This window comes from Colletotrichum destructivum, chromosome 5 (assembly GCF_034447905.1).
Source record: "Colletotrichum destructivum chromosome 5, complete sequence".
NCBI classification, from domain to species: Eukaryota; Fungi; Ascomycota; class Sordariomycetes; order Glomerellales; family Glomerellaceae; genus Colletotrichum; species Colletotrichum destructivum.
In genome coordinates this window covers 992,533-1,009,319 of record NC_085900.1, presented here as the reverse complement: position 1 = coordinate 1,009,319, position 16,787 = coordinate 992,533, and the positions used below count along the sequence as shown (strand labels likewise).

Below are 16,787 nucleotides of genomic sequence, written 5' to 3'. Positions count from 1 at the left end.
TCTCTTAAAGCCCCTTCGACTATCACAATTATTTCTCAACAATCACAGCCAGAGATTGGACTTTTTCAAACGTGTGGAAATCCCGCCGAACCACCATCGACGAGCCAACGGTCTGGGTTCCTCGGCCTCCTCTTCAAACCTTCTATCATTTTCTACACAGTCCATGAACACCCACGCCACTCGGCGAGTGAACAGACGTATCCCGGTCTTTGAGGGTCAAGTTGACGATGCCGGAGGAGTTTCTGCCCTCTACCGAAGATTTGAACGAGTCCTCGTCCCACTGAGCTCTGGCGTGTACTTCACCAACGTTGCAAGTAAAGACATCAGCATGCCAGTCGATGCGAGTGGTCGCTACGGCACCTGTGATGGCCCTATTCATCAGTTTCCCTCGGACCTCCGGCGACGGTCCTGTGCTTGACGCAACGGGAAACCGTCAGAACGCCAAAACTACACAGAAGTTATCAACTCCGTGTCCAAGGTTGATCAGGCAAGCAAGATCGCCAAGGGCGTCCCTTTCTTCCTTCCACCTCCCATTATCCTGCCGACATGGTTAAAAAGGTACTTTAAATGTGATTGGGGACAGGATTAGACATGAAAATAGATATAGGGACTAAACATAGTCGCTAGTCACCAAGCTGGCAACGGTGGGGAGGTTTGACTTGAACGGCGCATTGACTGACCGCTGGACGTCAGGTAAGGAAAGTGTTCTACTCTAGCAGTAGGCAGCCAGGGAATCATCTCATCCAGATACAGATACACAAGGCTCAGGGTAAAGTCACAGGCAAGGCAATTTATATAAACTTGAAACTCTATTCCATCATATTTGCTATATTAACAGTGCCTCTTTCTACGCCCATCTCATGTTTGTTTGCTTCTTGCGCACCTGATATCGATGTTAGCAAAGGAAACGAAGAGGGTCGCTCGTCTTCGGGCAAAAAGGTACTCACGAAAGGTCCCAACACGGCGACGCCAACCGTGAGCGCGAGGACGGTCGAAATAAGGCTGATTTTGTTGAAGCCCTTGCCGAGGATGTCGAACGTGAAGCTGGGGGCTACACGGCTGCCAAACACATCAACACCGTACGCGAAGATCAGGCTGGTGCTCTCTACGATGGTGGGCGAGGTGATGATCTTCTTGACGCCGATGATGTCGCGCTGGTGGGAAATGACCTGCCTAGGGTCGATCTCCAAGGCCGGGTGGTACTTGATCAGGCCTTCGGTCTCCATCTCGGCTGGGGTCGGGTCACGTCCCACAGGCCGGCGGGGCTCAAGGAGCTGGCGCGGAAGTCCGACGATAGCATGGGACTCGGGGAGGTAGCCGAGGACGTGACGACTGGTGATACCCTGGCGCGTCTGGGTGACGGCCAGGGCAGCGAGGGGAGCAGAGAGAATAAAGGCCTGGCTGATAACCGAGGGGAGAGGGGCGCCAGTAGGAGTGTCGACAGGCTCGGTCGAGGAGAAGTTTGCAGCGTCGCCCAGAGGGCCCCGGTCATCGACGTAGTCGCTCTCGTACAGGTCGGAGACTACAATCTGATTCCCCTTGAGGGTTTGTCCAGAGAGGGGCTGGCCGGCATCGTCCTTGAGGGCGTACTCTCCGAAGAAGGTGCACACGAACCAGTTCTCGGCCAGAGTGCATTCGATGTTCTTGTTGCCGTCAACGCCTTCATGGGTAGCCGAGTGAAGGACAAGACCCGACACCGAGTCAACAAGGTAGACGTTGAGAGTCAACTTGGCGGCATTGTACGCAGAAACAACGATGGTGTTGGGGTTCAGGTATTTGTACTTGACCGTTCTGTCACCGAGGACGCGTCCGATAGAGGCAATGGGATCATGGACATTGCGCGTGGCAACGTTGACGATCTCGTAGCCAGCAGGGGGGGTAAACTCCCAAGCAACCTGCTCCTTGCCAGTGCCATCCTCGATGATGTAAGTCAGGCCCTTGAGCTCACCCTTGAGGCCGCGAACGACGACGGTCTGAGTCGGCGCCCACTCAGCGGGAACATCACCGATGGCGCCGCCGTAGCCAACGGGGGCAAGCCACGGGCCGGATGCGCTATCGACAACGACAGCAGATTGAGTCTGAACCCAAGATCCTTGGGGCATGGAATCAACCAGCTTTCCGGTGTCCGTCGTGGCAACCACGTACTCTCCGAAGTAACCGCGAACAGTGACTTGAGACTTGGCATCCTCAACAAATATTCCCTGGACGTCCCAAGCATCCCATGAAGGGATCTGGGCGGCATGGAGCTTCCAGATAACTTTGCCGTGCTTGCCAATGTCAACGCCGAAAAGCTTGCCTCGTCGGGTTACCAGGATGACGATCTTGTTGAAACCAAAGGCATCACGGGCGAGCCCTTCCGTCTTGGAGAAGAGCTCGGCTCCGGTAATGCTACTGATCAGACGCTGGGGAATTGAAGCGAGGTAATCCGGCAGGTAGGCGAGGTCGTCAAAGTGACGCTTGACACGGTGGATATAGGCGGACAAGACATTGTCGTGGGCCTCCGCCTCGAGAGTCTTGGCCAGGTCCGCGCTCTCTGGGATCTCGGCGAAAGCTGCAGCCACGCCGCCAGTGAGGCCTTCGGGACGAATCCAGGCCTGCTCTCCGTTGCGGACCAAGACCCAGTCGTCCAAGGTGGTGACGGCGGCACAGCGAACAGCAAAGTTGTCGGCAGCCTTCTTGATGACCTCAGAAACAGCATGGAACGCGGTGATGCTCTCAGAGCCTTCCTTGAAGGCCCACTTTCCGAGAACAGCGTGGGAGCTTGAGGCTGTCAGGCTAACTTCGTCCGTGGTAATGCGCGTGAACCAAACGTTGGCTCCATCCGAGCTGGTCGAGAAAGCGCCCAAGCCCGGAAGCACAGGCAGCTCATGGTGCTTGGTGACCGCGTTGTTTTTGATGTTGACGTGGTAAACCTCGCCCTTGTGACTGTCGGCAGATCTGCTGTGGACCAAGAAGTGCGGCTCCGCGTTGAGGTGGTGCGGGGCATGAATGGCCACGTCCAGTGTCCTGGGAAACGGCAGCGCAAATTCTTGCTTTGACTTGGTGCCCAGAACATTGACCTTGAGTTTTGTGTGGTCGCTGTCGAGCCAGGCAACAATGGGAGATGCCGAGTTGGCACCCACAAACATGACATCCTTCTTGTCCGTGACATCGCCCTTGCTGCCGAGGCTGATGTCGTCGATGCGCTTGCCAGTGAGAGTGTCGTGGACAGACACCCGCACAGCCCACATACCGTCGGCGCCGTAGAGACTAACCACGAAGATCTTCTCGATGTTGTTCGAAACCTGAAGGGGTGTGGTGTTACTCCCGTCCTTGAACTCCCAGACTACGTTGCCGTCGCCGCCATTGATCCTTCTCAGGACCGTAGAGCCGTCCTTCTCTTCGAAAAGCGCCAGAACGTCCTTGCGACCATTCTCCGTCAGCTCCATAACTTCGAGGTCCCGGATTTCGCCCGCAAAGTCGATCCACCACGCGTTCCTGCCCGACAAGGCATTCCAGGCGTGCACCGAGTTGCCGTACGCAGACACCACCCAATCCTCGCCTTCGGCGGCACGCAAGTGCCCGCCGCCATACGTGATATCTCCCGTCAGAAACTGGCGCCAGACGACGGCGCCATTGCTGGGGTTGACGGCTCCGAGGACGCCGACATCGCTGAGGGTGTAGAGCAGAGAAGCCTTGTCGTCGCGCCGGGGCTTATGGAACAAGGTGGTCTCCACCTGAGGCACACCGAGGAGTTCGTGGTGGTAATCGACATCGCCGACCTCGTCGACAAACACGGCGCCGACGAGCGATGAAGCTGCTAGTAGCAGCGTCGTAAGGCGCATTGTGATGGGTGGGTGGGGGTTGTGAGCTTGTCGTGGAGATGGACAGCTCCAAAAGTGTGTGAAGGAAGCTGTTCGCACGTCACTTGGCGGGCGCGCAAAGGTGCTGTTACCTGTGGTGTACGTACCTACCTACTTACCTATCTATAAAGGACAGGGTACGTGCTTCCAGTGCTGGGCAGTTTCCCCGTTGGAGGCGGCGGTGGCTGATTGGACAAGTATGGGGGTGGGGGTAGGAAGGTCCGTGCTGGGCGCGCAACATTGGCGGCCGAAAGCTTTCTGAACATCGTCGGGCAGGGCCCTCGTCTAACCTTGCGACTTACATCTTCAAGGACGAACCCGACTCCATTCCTAAGAAGAAGCCCGCTAGCTCTCGGCCTCCAAAGCTCTCAATATGGTAACCCTGCCGACACACTCATTTCTGGCGCAAGCAGTAGCTAACATGTTCAGGCGCGAAATTCGGAAAAAGCGCAGAGCATGCTCTTTCGCTTCCGCGAGGCACAAGCCGCGGATCTGGGCATTATCGACATCGGCCGAACAAGGCGACCAAGAGTGATTACCGAAGTCGATTCGATACCTTCTTGCGAGAAATGGCGCGGCCAGGTGCTCAAGGAGATCTCTCGCAAGGTCTCCAAGATCCAAGACACGGCTCTCAGCGACTACCAGATCCGCGACCTTAACGACGAGATCAACAAGCTCATGCGGGAGAAATACATGTGGGAGGTGCAAATACGGAACCTGGGTGGGCCGAATTACATGCGCGGAGGCGGCAAGATCTACGACGAGCAAGGGCGAGAGATACCGGGCGGCGGCAAGGGCTACCGCTACTTCGGACGCGCAAGAGACCTGCCTGGTGTCAAGGAGCTGTTCGATGCCGCGAGGGCGAAGGCGACGAACGAGAAGCCTCTGGAGACGAGAGACGACTTGCGAAAACAGGTCGATGCCGCCTACTACGGTTACGCGCCAGACGAGGAGGACCCGGAGCTGCTCGCCTACGAACTCGCCAAGGAAGAGGAGGCGTTTAAGCACATGGCGAAGACGGGCAAGCAGCAACCGCCCCCGAACTGGGAGCCATTGCCGGGCGACACGGGCGACGGGAAGAGCTGGGAGCTACCGACGCTGGAGGAGGTGCAGGAGGAGTTGATCAACAGGCGGCGGCAGAAATTACTCGACCAGTTATAGCAGACAAGCCGTGCGCTACCTTTCCGCGCACGATGAGAGCTGCTTGCTTCTGTTGGAGGAGGGATACCGGTCACATTTTTCCAATGCTGCGTGGCTGCTGTACCATTTCATAGTTCAATGTTTGGGGTTCACTTACGGCCTGTGATGATGGCTGGCGTTCTCGGATGGCTTACGGTTGATCGAATACCAAAAACGACATTTCTCACCCACTTTACAGTACCTGAAAGACTTTCATCTCAAAGCTGTTCAATTGTTGCGTGGCCTCATTCCAGGCGGTGAGTTGCTTCTCGCTGTACCTTGGTGTATCGGTAGGTACCTTATTCATACCTGGATGGGCTGGGTTCGGTGAGCTCGGTGAAAAGCCGATAAGATAAGAACGCCACGTGACCATCACGAACTTCAATTCGAGCTTCGAAGCTCAACTTTTCGACAGCACGACGACCAGTGACATCCCGCCCAATCCGCGATAGCCCACCGCCAAAATGTCAATGTTTCGTGCCAAGAAGCTCGACCTGGGCTGTTTCGTCAACATCCGGACGATTCGTGACCACACGAAGCGCCAGGTCTTCATGGAGCACGAGCCTGAGAGGTGAGCAAGAGCAAAAAGCTACAGACGAATTCGCACGATCCAAAGACTGACGGAACGCGTTTTCCTCCGTTGTTAGACAAGCCCTCCGCTACATCATTAGGAACACGACTCTCCCTCCCCGCGTGCGCGCCGAGGCGCAGCTCCAGCTGGGCCAGATGCACTGCTACACCCGGCCGACGCAGATCCGCAACCGCTGCATCATGGGCGGCAAGTCCAGGGGTATCTTCAGCGAATTCAAGATGACGAGGGTACGTTCAAGATCTACTTCCCTTTGGCGTCCACTGTTGTGAATTCCCGATGCTAACGTCGACGTTACAGTTCAACTTCCGTATGCAAGCGTACGAGGGCAACCTGCCCGGTGTCAAGAGGGCCAGTTGGTAAACGCGTGAGAAGGCGAGAAGGCCACAAGACGACAAGATCTTCGATAAGATCCGGCGCCGAGGTGCCGCTGTAAAATAAAAATGTGTCACACGCGCTCTTGCAGAGGGCGGGATATATCTGCGTGCCGGAGGACACTCATAAACAAGTTAGGGGGGGTGTCAGGAGTTTTGGTCACATGCCAGCAACCCGAGAAAGGATATGCATAGATGTATAACACCAAGAAAGAAACGTACAGCATCTCCGATCAGATGTAAGTGGGCTTTGAAGAGATCGCAGGCTTCCATGTGATGAACAAGGCAGGAAGGGTCAGTGGCCAGGCGCCCTTGCCGTGTTTGTCTGGCGACCAAGATTCTCGCCGGTGTCTTAGGCTTCAATCTTCCATTTGCAGACCTTTGGCTCTCCTCAGACAGCTCTCCTAAGACCTTGACCTCAAAAGGAAGCCCAAGTTCGCCATCTTTCCTTCCGCCTTCACATCACCCTCCCCACACATCCTGTTCCTTCGCGAGTCACTATGTTCCGCCGCCGCTGGTCTGGTCTGCCCCAGGACCCGATGTTCTCGTCCAATCTGAAGGATCTTGGGCAAGGGCTCTCTCTCCCCTGTCTAGCAAAGTGTTGCAAAAACTAACATCTCCAGCTACTTCATCAACGAACAAGACGAGATCCGCAACGTCGAGAATTCGAACTACTACTTCAAGTACTACCTCACCAAGAATGGCCGGGTCAACGACCGCCAGCGCTTCCACTTCAACGGTGAGACCAACCTGTTGTCTATCTCTGTTTCGTTCTTTCCCGCTGACTTTGCAATAGAAGCAATTCGCGACATCGTCCACGACCGCCTCGAAAAGGAAGGCCTGAACAAAATTCGTATTCCCTTCGGCACCGAGCCCACCTCACCCCACGTGCCGCTCTTCACCAGCGCCAACCTGGCCACGGCCTCGCGAGTCGTCGTCTTCTTCGGCGAACCCAGCCAGGACCTCGGTATCCTCGCCCTCCGCGTCGCAAATGGGCCCGGTGGCGTCGACAAGGGCTCCATGGTCTCGGTCGTTCAAGAATTTGGCCGCCAGTCGTCCTCCGCCTCTGACCCTTCTCCGCCCGGCATCGTTCTCGCCAACACGGGCGAGCTCTGGTGGTGGCCCGAGGGGAAGAAGGCGCTGAGCCCCGTCCAGGCCCTCGCCGTCCCGCGGAAGAGTATGGTCCACCACGGCCGCGCCTTCGACCCCAAGATCCACTCCGTCCCCAGAAACGAGAGCCCCGAGGCGCACGTCCGGTACATCCTCGACGAGGCCCTCTCCGTGCTCGTCTCCCCGACGGCCCGCCTTGACATCGTCGGCATCGGCCTGGGCGCCGACCACGCGACTAAGGCTCTCGACAGACCAGACACTTGGTCCCTCCTCGGTCACCGGATCAACACGCTCTCGCTCCTTGGCAGCACGACCTGTATCGATGAGCTCTCCCACAAGCCGTTCATGGAGTTCCTCCCCCGCCGCGCCCGGGCGTACATCACGGACGAAGCCCCCATCCTCACGCCCCTGGCGCAACCCGGCGGCAACCCCAATACAGCCTCGTTCACGCAGCATGGTTGCACTGTCTATAGCTCCGGAGAGGCCCACTACGTCGAGCGCATACTGATCACCAGCGGCGGCCCGATTCTCGATTGGGTCCAGCAAGTCGCTCTGGCGGGCCCCGACTACCGCCACCCGGAGGTCGTCGCCGTCGACCCGCACATGCCGACCGAGGAGGAGTGGGCTGCCGGCGGCTTCGACGATGCCTGGGAAAAGATGCCCGGCTTCGCGAAGCCGAGCCTTGGATATGCCGTGTCGAATGAAGCACACGAGCCTCGCAGGAATACTCCGGAGGGCAACGAGGAGCAGACTAAGGGATCAGTCACGAACTAGGGAGGTATGGCGAGTGAAGTTCCGGGACAAGCGCGGCATTGCATGGTGGCGCGGGTTGATGGCATCTGGCACATGGGCGACGAAGCATCTGTCTCTGTGAAGACAGAATGCTTGTGGTTCCTGCAATCAAATCAACATTTTCCAATCTGATTCGGCGCTTCCGCGCCCTCGAGGCATTTGGCCGCAGTCATCAAGGTTGATAATATACCACAAGTTCTCGGCCGAACTGGCACTTTGGACATCCAACATCGCAATGGCCGTCAGCCCGTAAGAAGTGATTAAGGATACAGGTGTTGGCTGGTGAACCCAATATGCGCTTGGTCAAAACCGTAGTCGCCAACCTTGAGCCAAACATCGCCCTCCATTCGGAGTAGATACCCTTCAGCCTCTAAAAGAAGTGTACGCGAACAGATGAGCGAACATTCATATGGTATCATCGAACCTGTAGTATGGACAGTATAATACACAAAACCCATCCCGTTGCCACTGTATGTTTTACATCAGTAGCCGCCGTCACAGGCTACACCTGTAGCAGAGATGCCAGCCCGGCGGCAGGCGGCTCGGCCTGCACGAGCAGCTCCCTCGTACGCCGGATCCTCTCCGCGACGACCTTCTCCTCCGCCGCCCACCTGCTGACATCGTCCGTCTCGGCGGCCCCGCTCCAGAAGCCGAAGACGGACTTGACAGGTGCCGCCTTGCCCCTCGCCTCCTCCCGGGCCAGCCGCGCCACCATGGCAGACCAGTTCTGTAGCCCCGTGCCGAGGCACTCGCGACACGTCTGCCGGGCCTCCTTATCGCCGCCCAAGGGGCCGACTTTGCGAAGCTGCTCCTCGGCGAGGTCGACGGCGTCCCGCGTCCATGCGAGGCCCTCCTCGCGGTTCGCCTTGGAGTCCTTTGTCGCGTACAGGATCTCACCAATGTACAGGTTCAGGCCGGCCTCCTCGCAGAGCTCCTTGGGGTGTCTCCAGGGTGGGCGGGTGCCGTCGTCGGGCGGCGAGGGGTACACCGGCGCCTTACTGAGATTCCAAACCTTCTGCCACAGCGTGCCGGGCGTTTCGGTGGGGCGTTCCTGGCCCGGGAGGGGCACTTGCGGAAGGGCGCGACGGGCACGGAGGACGGAGATGAAGATGGGCAGCGCAGCGTTGACGTCGCCGTTGCGGGCTTTATGCAGGGCGATCGACGTGAGGACGTTCAGGACGTTCTCAGACGGCAGCGTCGTCTTGTCATTGATGGTGTACGTGCGGGGGTCGACGAGGGGCGGCGAGTTCGGCGTCGTCTCGGTCGCCAGCGACAGGGCCCACTGGTACATCCTGTCGGCGGCGTCGGGCAGGTGCTTGTAGTCGAGGAAGGAGGCGTACCTCAGGGCGGCGTCCATCTTCTGGCGGTTCGTGAAGCCCTTGGTGGTGAGGACACGCAGGTAGTGGTTCTCGGCGGGCTCGTAGGCGACTTCGCAGTCCTCCTCGTTCGGCGCGCTCTCGGCACCTGCGGGGATCGGTTTCGGATGCGGGTTTGAGGGGCCGCGAACGACCTCTGGCGGGAAGATGATGTCCCTCGTCGTGTCCCTGACCCAGCCGTCCAGCTGCTCCGAGGCCTGCGCCAGAAGCATCAACATCTCATAGTAGCCCCTCCTCCAGTTCTCGCTCATGGCAGTCAGGTCCTTCCCGGCACTTCCGACACCGTCAATTGACAGAGGCTCTTCCAGTAGCTCCCTGATGCCGGCGCCGTCGATGTTGGGGTCCTCCAGCCTTTTGAGCATGGCCCTGCACGACACGAGGACTTCGACCCAGTTCACGTCCCTATTCTGGCTGTCCTTTGCAGCATCCTTGGCGCCGCGCACGCCCATTCTCGTCAGGAACGACCACTCGTGCGGCGTCGGATGGTCCTTCTCGAGGGCCTCCTGGTTCAGCAGGAAGACGATGGCGAAGATGCACAGGGCACCGCCCCAGATGGAGACGTTGTACCGGAGGAACAAGCGGCCCTCGTAGCGGAGCCATTGTTTCTTTTCGGTGGTAAAGTAGCGGACGCGGGGCCGCGGGGACGTCACGGGAATCGAGAGAAAGGGGAGTTGTGGGCGGCTGCGCGAGGTCAGGGATGTGTTGCTCGTGAAAGGCCGAGTGCTCTGGAGGCGGAAGAGCCTCTGGAGGAGGATTCGGCGGAGAGCTAGGCGCTGGCGCATCGTGGCTGCGGGCCGGGGAGGGAAGGGGAGGCCAGTTATGCGTCGGATGTACTCATATATCTCGGCGGTTCGTTGGTTGTACGACTTTGGAGTTCAAGTCTCGTAGCGCTCTGTTCTTGGGGTTTCGAGGGGTGGAAGGTGGTAGTTACTACCGACAACCTCAAGCTTTGGGAGCCGGGGAAGCTGTCGGTCGGACAAGATTCGATGCCGATGTGGGGACGGAACCTGGCTGTAGTGGAAATGACATCTGGTATAAGTGTTGCCAGCTGGTCACCATAGCCGTCGGTGGGTGGTTGTTCCGCAAAAAAAGCAGAACTGCGTCTTATGATTGGCCACTCACCTGGTCGACTTTTTTCTCTTCACCTTGAACGCCCTGACGGTTTTCGCGAATGAGACCCATTGTTGATGAGAGGGTGACTTGTTAGTATCCGTTCATGTGTAAGACTGGCCGATTTAAGGGCCACTCGATACACACCCTGGACCTCATCATATTCTCTTGATTCATCCCTCTACATGATGAGCAAGCGAGGTTGAGCATGTCTTCATTCTTCTCCCGAGCGGCATCGAGTCCGCACGCACAACTCGCTGCCACGGCAGTCTTGTCTGGTGCGACGGTGGCATGTCTTATCCTTGGATACCAAGCATTTGAAAGAAAAGAGCGCATTGAGGACTTGAAGAAGTCCATCCCCTCGTCTTCTGAAGAAGCGGCAAAGGTGTGTCACGTTGTCTCACCCATCCATATATACATATATGCTTGTTGCGAACACAGAAGACTAACAGTCGCAGCTCACCCAGTTCGGAGCCGCATCTCCCCCCATTGACAAGGAGGATGCACGCAACCAGGCTCTCGCGAGGAGGGCGCAAGCCGGCGACTTTGACGAGGAACTCATCCTGGAGCAGCTGGCCCGCAACAGGGTGTTTCTGAAGGACGAGGGCCTGCTGAAGCTCCGGAATTCATTCGTCATCGTCGTTGGCTGCGGCGGCGTCGGCTCACACTGCACCGCCGCCCTCGCCCGCTCCGGCGTCTCCAGAATCCGTCTCATCGACTTCGACCAGGTCACTCTCAGCTCGCTCAACCGCCACGCCGTCGCCACCCTCGCCGACGTCGGCATCCCCAAGGTTCAGTGTCTCTACCGCCGCCTCATCGCCATCGCCCCCTGGGCCAAGTACGAGCTCAAGAACCAAAAGTTCGAAAAGTCGGCCGCCGAGGAGCTCCTCGCCCCCTGGGCCGAGGACGGACAGCAGCCGGACTACGTTGTCGATGCCATCGACAACATCGACACCAAGGTTGCCCTGCTCAAGTACTGTCACGACAACAAGATCCCCGTCATCTCCAGTATGGGGGCAGGTGCCAAGGGCGATCCTACTCGTGTCAACGTCGGCGACATCGGAGCCAGCACGGACGACGGACTCTCGAGAGCTACGCGCAGGAAGCTGAAGCTGCAAGGCGTCACTGGCGGAATCCCCGTTGTCTACTCGACTGAGGTGGCTGGCGAGGGCAAGGCCGCTCTCCTGCCGCTATCCGAGGAAGAGTTTAAGAAGGGCACTGTCGGCGACCTCAGCGTGCTGCCTACCTTCAGAGTGCGAATCCTCCCTGTCCTCGGAACCATGCCCGCCGTCTTTGGCTACGTCGTCGCAAACCACGTCATTCTCAGCATATCTGGTAAGCCTCCTTGCCTGTCCAGCGTCGGATATTTGTACACAAACTGACCAGCGCTCAGGCTACCCCCTTGACTACGTCCCGGCCAAGAACCGCGACAAGCTCTACACGGACATTGTGGCATTTGTGCAGGGCTCAGAGACAAGAATAGTGCACCACCGGTACGGAATCGAGGAGTCCAGGGGCCTCCGCATCCCCATCTCCCTCGGCGACGCGGCGTTCCTGGCCGAGGAGCTGTGGAAGGGACGCAGCGCCGTCACGGGCCTCATCAACAGACTTGTGCTCGTGCGGTGGCGGAGACCCGAGGGCCCGACAAAGCTGCGCATCGGTGAGGGTGCCGAGGAGCAGAAGTGGTCCAACATCCGCTTCCGCGACCTCGTCTGCATGACGAGGGACGAGGCGCTCCGCCACGAGAAGGAGTACCTCAAGAAGGACGACACGAAGTTGGAGGATCTGTACGATGCCGAGGTGATTGCCCGGATCGAGGAGAGGCTGAAGGAGGCTGTCGAGGTTGAAAAGGATAGACTGTGAATATCTGTGGGAGAGCAGCGCATGTCACGAATAAATAGTCAAGAAGTTGGAGAACGCACTTGAGATCATATATCATACAGGCATCAAAGCCGCTACAAGGGGCGCCGTGGCTGTAGGTGGTGGTGTGTCAATGTGGCGGTGCTTATAAAGTGGAGAACAGGGAACGGGCCCAAAGCTACTTCTGCGTCGCGTCAGGTCGCGCTCTCTTTCTGTGTCCTTCATCACCTCACTGGGATATTTTGCCGACTGCCAACGTGGACTTTGCGCAACAGCGAGCATTTCTGAACTCGAATTTTCCGCCTCATCAGTATCATGCAATGGTATCGTCGCTGAATGGAAAATGCAATCTTGCATCTCCAAGCGCGCCATCATGACCGAGGCAAGAGGTGAGTGGCCTGAGATCACTGCAAGAAGACCAAACAGCTGACAGTATTGCAGATCTTCTCGACTAGAAGACTCTTGATTTGCAGATGTCTTTTTAGACATCTTTTCGAGGATACCCACGCCGTCTTCAACAGGATCTTGTCTGTGCAGACATCAACTCTGCGCACGGGTTCGAATCCATGTACCTTATCTCGAGTGAGATATGGGAGAGACACGAATAGCTTTGAGCAACAATGTCCCTCTTTCCAACGACTTATTCACTCTCCTGGCTTCTGGACGCCTTGGTTTTGGTCTGCTGCTGGGGTTTTGTGATTTCTTTTTCCATTTGCCTGTTTACTTGACGCTTAGTAGGAGTCGAAATCCTCCTCCCTTCACCCCAACCACCGCCAGCCTGCGATGATGATAACTTTCACATCAAGGTTACGGGATCATCAGTGCCGTGGTTCTGCGAAGAGCCCTCCACGCGATGACAAGACCAGCACCAAAGAACAGAGATCTGAGCAGGCGCCATCTGGGGGTTCCCTCAGCATGGATGTCATCGTTGCGCCGCTTCACGGCTGGCGCTCGTTCCTGGGATCTCGTGCCGCAATGACGACAATTTGCAAAAGTCTAGAAGCAACGTTTCTCGGGCCATGGCCTCACTCCCCCAGGAGTGTGGTTCGCCCTCAGAGCACGCTCATGACAGGACGTATATAGTTTTCAATCGGAGCTGGCCGGTAAGTCGACCCTTGAGATGGTCGGATAATTGATTTACTGCTAACGTGGACGTGCAGATCTTAGGACCGCCTGCCAAGCGGCGGCGCAGTGAGAGAATATAGAATTGCCCGGTGATGACACGAAGTCCAAATAAGCCAAAGTTGCAGGCAGCACGAGGGCACATCCAGTCACTATGGCGGAGTCCTATCGGCCGTTGTCCGTGAGAACATGAGAGAGCTAATCTGAGGGCAATTCTACGGGTTGGGGTAAGGTGTGTCAGTCAAGTGATTTGATGCTGGGGTTATAAGAGTGTTCTTTAAGTTAAGATTGGGTGTTGAGTCACCTAAGCTGTAGGTGGATTGTACCAGCTTAGAATGGACTGCTTATTTCTGGAGCGTTTGGCATGATGTTTGTTGAAGAATCTCGCTTGAGTTTCCTCAAAATCGCCATGTTGCTCATGTTTCCACCTCTTGCCCGCTGCTCCGGATTAGCGGCCCCGCATGCCGCCGCAAACGGTGACTCGATGACTTTCTGCGCCGGCGAATCACAGTTTGAGCCGAAGCGGGCTTCCGTATCGCCCGTGTCTCACACCATCATGAGCTGGTCCAACCCATATTGTGTTTTCGAGCCGTGGAGGTTTCCCGATTGCTGTTTCTTTCATGATCTGCTTTCCTCTTTTCCATCCATCTTCAACGGCATCTTGACCGCGTCTAGTGTCGAATAGTACCTGAGCCGACAACAGAATCAGCGCGAATCAACCTACTACCAAAGTATACCATCGTTGGCGGACAAGTAATCAACCTCTGATCTTATATCAAAGGAATCATCTGGACTTTCAGGTTCTCCCCGCCATGGACCCGGCCATCGCCGCCCTGCTCGAAAAGAGCGCCGCCGACGGCATTCCCTTCCGCGCCCGCGCCAACCACGCCCACCACACTTGGGCCAAGACCTTCCACTCGCTGCCGGAACTCTACATCCAGCCCGAGTCGCTCGCCGAGATCGAAAAGGTCGTCGACCTCGCCCGCAGGCACCGCCGCCGCCTCGTCACTGTCGGCTGCGGCCACTCGCCCTCACACATCACCTGCACCTCGAGCTGGCAGCTCAACCTTGACCACTACGCTCGCGTTCTCTCCGTCGACGCCTCCACCGGCCTCGCCGTCGTCCAGAGCGGCATTCGCCTGCACGCCCTGTGCGACGAGCTCGACCAGAGGGGTCTGGCCATGCCGAACCTCGGCAGCATCAACCAGCAGTCCATCGCCGGCGCCATCTCCACCGGCACCCACGGGAGCAGCCTCGCCCACGGCCTCATGTCCGAGGACGTCGTCGCCCTCAAGATCACCCTGGCCGACGGCCGGACCAAATCCTGCTCCGCTGACGAGAACTCGGCGCTCTTCCGCGCCGCGCTGCTCTCCCTCGGCGCGCTGGGCGTCATCACCGAGATCACCTTCCGCGCCGTGCCGGCCTTCACGCTGCGGTGGACGCAGACCATCGACGCCGACCGCGCGATGCTGGACGCGTGGACCAAGGGGGCCCTGTGGACGCAGAGCGAGTTCGTGCGCGTGTGGTGGTTCCCCTACACCCGCCGGGCGGTGACCTGGAAGGCGGACAAGACGGACGAGGAGCACGTCGAGCCGCCCCGGAGGAACTACGACGGCCCACTGGGCTACTACGTCTACCACAACCTGCTGTACCTCGCGCAGCTCGTCCCGCGGATCCTCCCGTGGGTTGAGTGGTTCGTCTTCGGCATGCAGTACGGCTTCCGCAACGGGTCGACCGTCTCCGCCGTCCAGCCCAGCCGCGAGGCGCTGCTGATGAACTGCCTCTACAGCCAGTACGTCAACGAGTGGGCCATCCTGCTGCACAAGGGCCCGGAGGCCCTCCGCCGTCTGTCGTCGTGGTTGAACCACCTCGGCCCGGACGACCCGGACTACGTCCCGCACGATATACCCTTCTCGGCCGCCAGGCTCTTCGTTCACGCGCCGGTCGAGGTGCGCGTGAGCGACACGTCGTCGTCGGACCCGCGCCGGCGGCCGTATCTTGACCCGACGCGCCCCGACGGCCCCACGCTGTACCTCAACGCGACGCTCTACCGGCCGTACCACGCGGACCCGCCGTGCCGGGAGCGCTACTACGAGGCGTTCGAGTGGCTGATGAGAGACCTCGGCGGGCGGCCGCACTGGGCCAAGAACTTCGTCGTCAGCGGCGGGACGGTGGGGGCGCTGTACGGCGAGGACTTTGCGCGGTGGCGGTCCGTCAGGGACGAGGCGGATCCGGAGGGCATGTTTATCGGGCCGTGGCACCGCGAAAAGGTGCTCGGTGAGGGCCCGAGGCTCGCGCTGGAGGAGGTCGAGGTTGAGAGGGCCGCGGCGCAGGGGGGCGGGCTGAGGGTCGCCGGCCTCGTGGGAGGGCCGCGGTGATGCGATATCGAGAGACGGGCCGGCATGAAGATCCGCGCACCCGGTCTCTGTACGATGACATGACGGTCGATGTTTTCGCCCTAGTGGGATAAGCCACGAAGCATACATCGCCCATTCGCGATGGGACGCTCGAGCGTCCAGCCTACAAAGCCGCATCGCAACGGCGTCCCTGGTCCCAGTCAGCTTTCACCCCCCACTCCAAAGGAGTATATTGTTGAGTATTCCCTGTGCCAGGTGATGCTCAAACATGCACTTCTCTCCCCAAGTAGTCTCCCTGAGGAGTCTCATGCTCAGCGCTGGTAGGGGAGAGAACTCCGCATCCCCACAGACTGTCAGTACTCCCAATGCTTCACAAGTTTGGCCTTTGGCCTTTGGCCTCTTTCTGATCACGGCGTCCTCGCGTGCTTTTCTCTCCGATGTAAACCCCGTGATGTGAGCCTAACCCGTCGCCGACGACGGCTGCTTCAGCCCGTGGGAGCGCGGCTGTTTTCACTTCGTCGTGCTATTGGAGCAGGGCGTCCTATCCAAAGTCGTGCTGGTCTCACTCCCACACCCCGATCCTTCTATTCTCGGATTTACCATCCACCATCTGGGGGAAAGGAGGACGATCTCGCGGAGGCGACGGTCGTCGAGGTCACGCACCGGCTAGGGGCGGTTTATCGAGCACGACGCGGTTGTCGTCATGCACGAGGGTAGTGTCGTCGAGGTGGTGAACCGACCCGAGGGAGCTGCTCAGGAGCCGCGGGAAAGTCGCGGGGCCTGATACTGTTGGTCTCGAGGTGGAGCGTATGGATTTCTTCTGTTGTCCATCAGGCACAGACGAAGCATATCGCAGGAACGTGTAGCAAGGAAGCTCGGAGCACCTGTCGCTTATATCTCTTCTCGCCGTCCTGGCGTCCTTCTATCATTCCAGTGATTCTGGAGGCTATTTGAGACCTCGGAGAGATTACAGAAACCATCACAGCTAGAAGCGAGAGGTATGGAAGAGACGAAAAGATGTAGTAGAGAGGTCTCACTTGGGGACTGACGCTGATTTCATGTCACCCACGCTCCAT

The 16,787-nt window shown here is 58.3% G+C and overlaps 8 protein-coding genes across 8 annotated transcripts; 6 read left to right on the top strand and 2 right to left on the bottom strand.

The window, feature by feature from the left end:
• Nucleotides 1-790: 790 nt before the first annotated feature.
• On the bottom strand, nucleotides 791-3,916 carry CDEST_07905 (Putative ER membrane protein complex subunit 1). Its single transcript, XM_062924064.1, has 2 exons — nucleotides 944-3,916; nucleotides 791-883 (listed from the first exon to the last, which is right to left on the bottom strand). The coding sequence occupies exons 1-2, from the start codon at nucleotides 3,822-3,824 to the stop codon at nucleotides 810-812; spliced, it is 2,955 nt and encodes a 984-aa protein (XP_062780115.1). The 5' UTR covers nucleotides 3,825-3,916; the 3' UTR covers nucleotides 791-809.
• Nucleotides 3,917-4,053: 137 nt separating this feature from the next.
• On the top strand, nucleotides 4,054-5,241 carry CDEST_07904 (Putative pre-mRNA-splicing factor Isy1, helix hairpin bin domain superfamily). Its single transcript, XM_062924063.1, has 2 exons — nucleotides 4,054-4,218; nucleotides 4,272-5,241. The coding sequence occupies exons 1-2, from the start codon at nucleotides 4,216-4,218 to the stop codon at nucleotides 5,001-5,003; spliced, it is 735 nt and encodes a 244-aa protein (XP_062780114.1). The 5' UTR covers nucleotides 4,054-4,215; the 3' UTR covers nucleotides 5,004-5,241.
• Nucleotides 5,242-5,425: 184 nt separating this feature from the next.
• CDEST_07903 (Putative small ribosomal subunit protein uS14) lies at nucleotides 5,426-6,417 on the top strand. Its single transcript, XM_062924062.1, has 3 exons — nucleotides 5,426-5,592; nucleotides 5,669-5,840; nucleotides 5,911-6,417. Exons 1-3 carry the CDS (start codon nucleotides 5,486-5,488, stop codon nucleotides 5,971-5,973), a joined length of 342 nt encoding a protein of 113 aa, XP_062780113.1. The 5' UTR covers nucleotides 5,426-5,485; the 3' UTR covers nucleotides 5,974-6,417.
• A 67-nt stretch (nucleotides 6,418-6,484) lies between these two features.
• Nucleotides 6,485-7,868, top strand: CDEST_07902 (uncharacterized protein; the record flags this gene model as incomplete). The annotated part of the gene is made up of 2 exons (XM_062924061.1): nucleotides 6,485-6,531; nucleotides 6,608-7,868. 2 exons carry the CDS (start codon nucleotides 6,485-6,487, stop codon nucleotides 7,866-7,868), a joined length of 1,308 nt encoding a protein of 435 aa, XP_062780112.1.
• Nucleotides 7,869-8,046: 178 nt separating this feature from the next.
• On the bottom strand, nucleotides 8,047-10,240 carry CDEST_07901 (uncharacterized protein). Its single transcript, XM_062924060.1, has one exon. It carries the CDS (start codon nucleotides 10,042-10,044, stop codon nucleotides 8,389-8,391), a length of 1,656 nt encoding a protein of 551 aa, XP_062780111.1. The 5' UTR covers nucleotides 10,045-10,240; the 3' UTR covers nucleotides 8,047-8,388.
• A 166-nt stretch (nucleotides 10,241-10,406) lies between these two features.
• CDEST_07900 (Putative THIF-type NAD/FAD binding, ubiquitin-activating enzyme, ThiF/MoeB/HesA family) lies at nucleotides 10,407-12,404 on the top strand. The gene is made up of 3 exons (XM_062924059.1): nucleotides 10,407-10,757; nucleotides 10,831-11,707; nucleotides 11,766-12,404. Exons 1-3 carry the CDS (start codon nucleotides 10,581-10,583, stop codon nucleotides 12,233-12,235), a joined length of 1,524 nt encoding a protein of 507 aa, XP_062780110.1. The 5' UTR covers nucleotides 10,407-10,580; the 3' UTR covers nucleotides 12,236-12,404.
• Nucleotides 12,405-12,457: 53 nt separating this feature from the next.
• On the top strand, nucleotides 12,458-13,950 carry CDEST_07899 (uncharacterized protein). Its single transcript, XM_062924058.1, has 3 exons — nucleotides 12,458-12,621; nucleotides 12,674-13,335; nucleotides 13,393-13,950. Exon 2 carries the CDS (start codon nucleotides 13,016-13,018, stop codon nucleotides 13,313-13,315), a length of 300 nt encoding a protein of 99 aa, XP_062780109.1. The 5' UTR covers nucleotides 12,458-12,621; nucleotides 12,674-13,015; the 3' UTR covers nucleotides 13,316-13,335; nucleotides 13,393-13,950.
• A 1-nt stretch (nucleotide 13,951) lies between these two features.
• CDEST_07898 (Putative oxygen oxidoreductase covalent FAD-binding, D-arabinono-1,4-lactone oxidase) lies at nucleotides 13,952-16,323 on the top strand. The gene has a single exon (XM_062924057.1). It carries the CDS (start codon nucleotides 14,167-14,169, stop codon nucleotides 15,730-15,732), a length of 1,566 nt encoding a protein of 521 aa, XP_062780108.1. The 5' UTR covers nucleotides 13,952-14,166; the 3' UTR covers nucleotides 15,733-16,323.
• The last annotated feature ends 464 nt before the right edge of the window (nucleotides 16,324-16,787 follow it).

Coding starts and splice junctions, on each gene's coding strand:
- CDEST_07905 (XM_062924064.1), bottom strand. CDS start 3,824: ATGCGCCTTACGACGCTGCTACTAGCAGCTTCATCGCTCGTCGGCGCC. Junction 884..943: donor CGTGTTGGGACCTTTCGTGA/GTACCTTTTTGC, acceptor CATCGATATCAG/GTGCGCAAGAAGCAAACAAA.
- CDEST_07903 (XM_062924062.1), top strand. CDS start 5,486: ATGTCAATGTTTCGTGCCAAGAAGCTCGACCTGGGCTGTTTCGTCAAC. Junction 5,593..5,668: donor ATGGAGCACGAGCCTGAGAG/GTGAGCAAGAGC, acceptor CTCCGTTGTTAG/ACAAGCCCTCCGCTACATCA. Junction 5,841..5,910: donor GCGAATTCAAGATGACGAGG/GTACGTTCAAGA, acceptor TCGACGTTACAG/TTCAACTTCCGTATGCAAGC.
- CDEST_07901 (XM_062924060.1), bottom strand. CDS start 10,044: ATGCGCCAGCGCCTAGCTCTCCGCCGAATCCTCCTCCAGAGGCTCTTC.
- CDEST_07900 (XM_062924059.1), top strand. CDS start 10,581: ATGTCTTCATTCTTCTCCCGAGCGGCATCGAGTCCGCACGCACAACTC. Junction 10,758..10,830: donor CTTCTGAAGAAGCGGCAAAG/GTGTGTCACGTT, acceptor TAACAGTCGCAG/CTCACCCAGTTCGGAGCCGC. Junction 11,708..11,765: donor CGTCATTCTCAGCATATCTG/GTAAGCCTCCTT, acceptor ACCAGCGCTCAG/GCTACCCCCTTGACTACGTC.
- CDEST_07899 (XM_062924058.1), top strand. CDS start 13,016: ATGATGATAACTTTCACATCAAGGTTACGGGATCATCAGTGCCGTGGT.
- CDEST_07898 (XM_062924057.1), top strand. CDS start 14,167: ATGGACCCGGCCATCGCCGCCCTGCTCGAAAAGAGCGCCGCCGACGGC.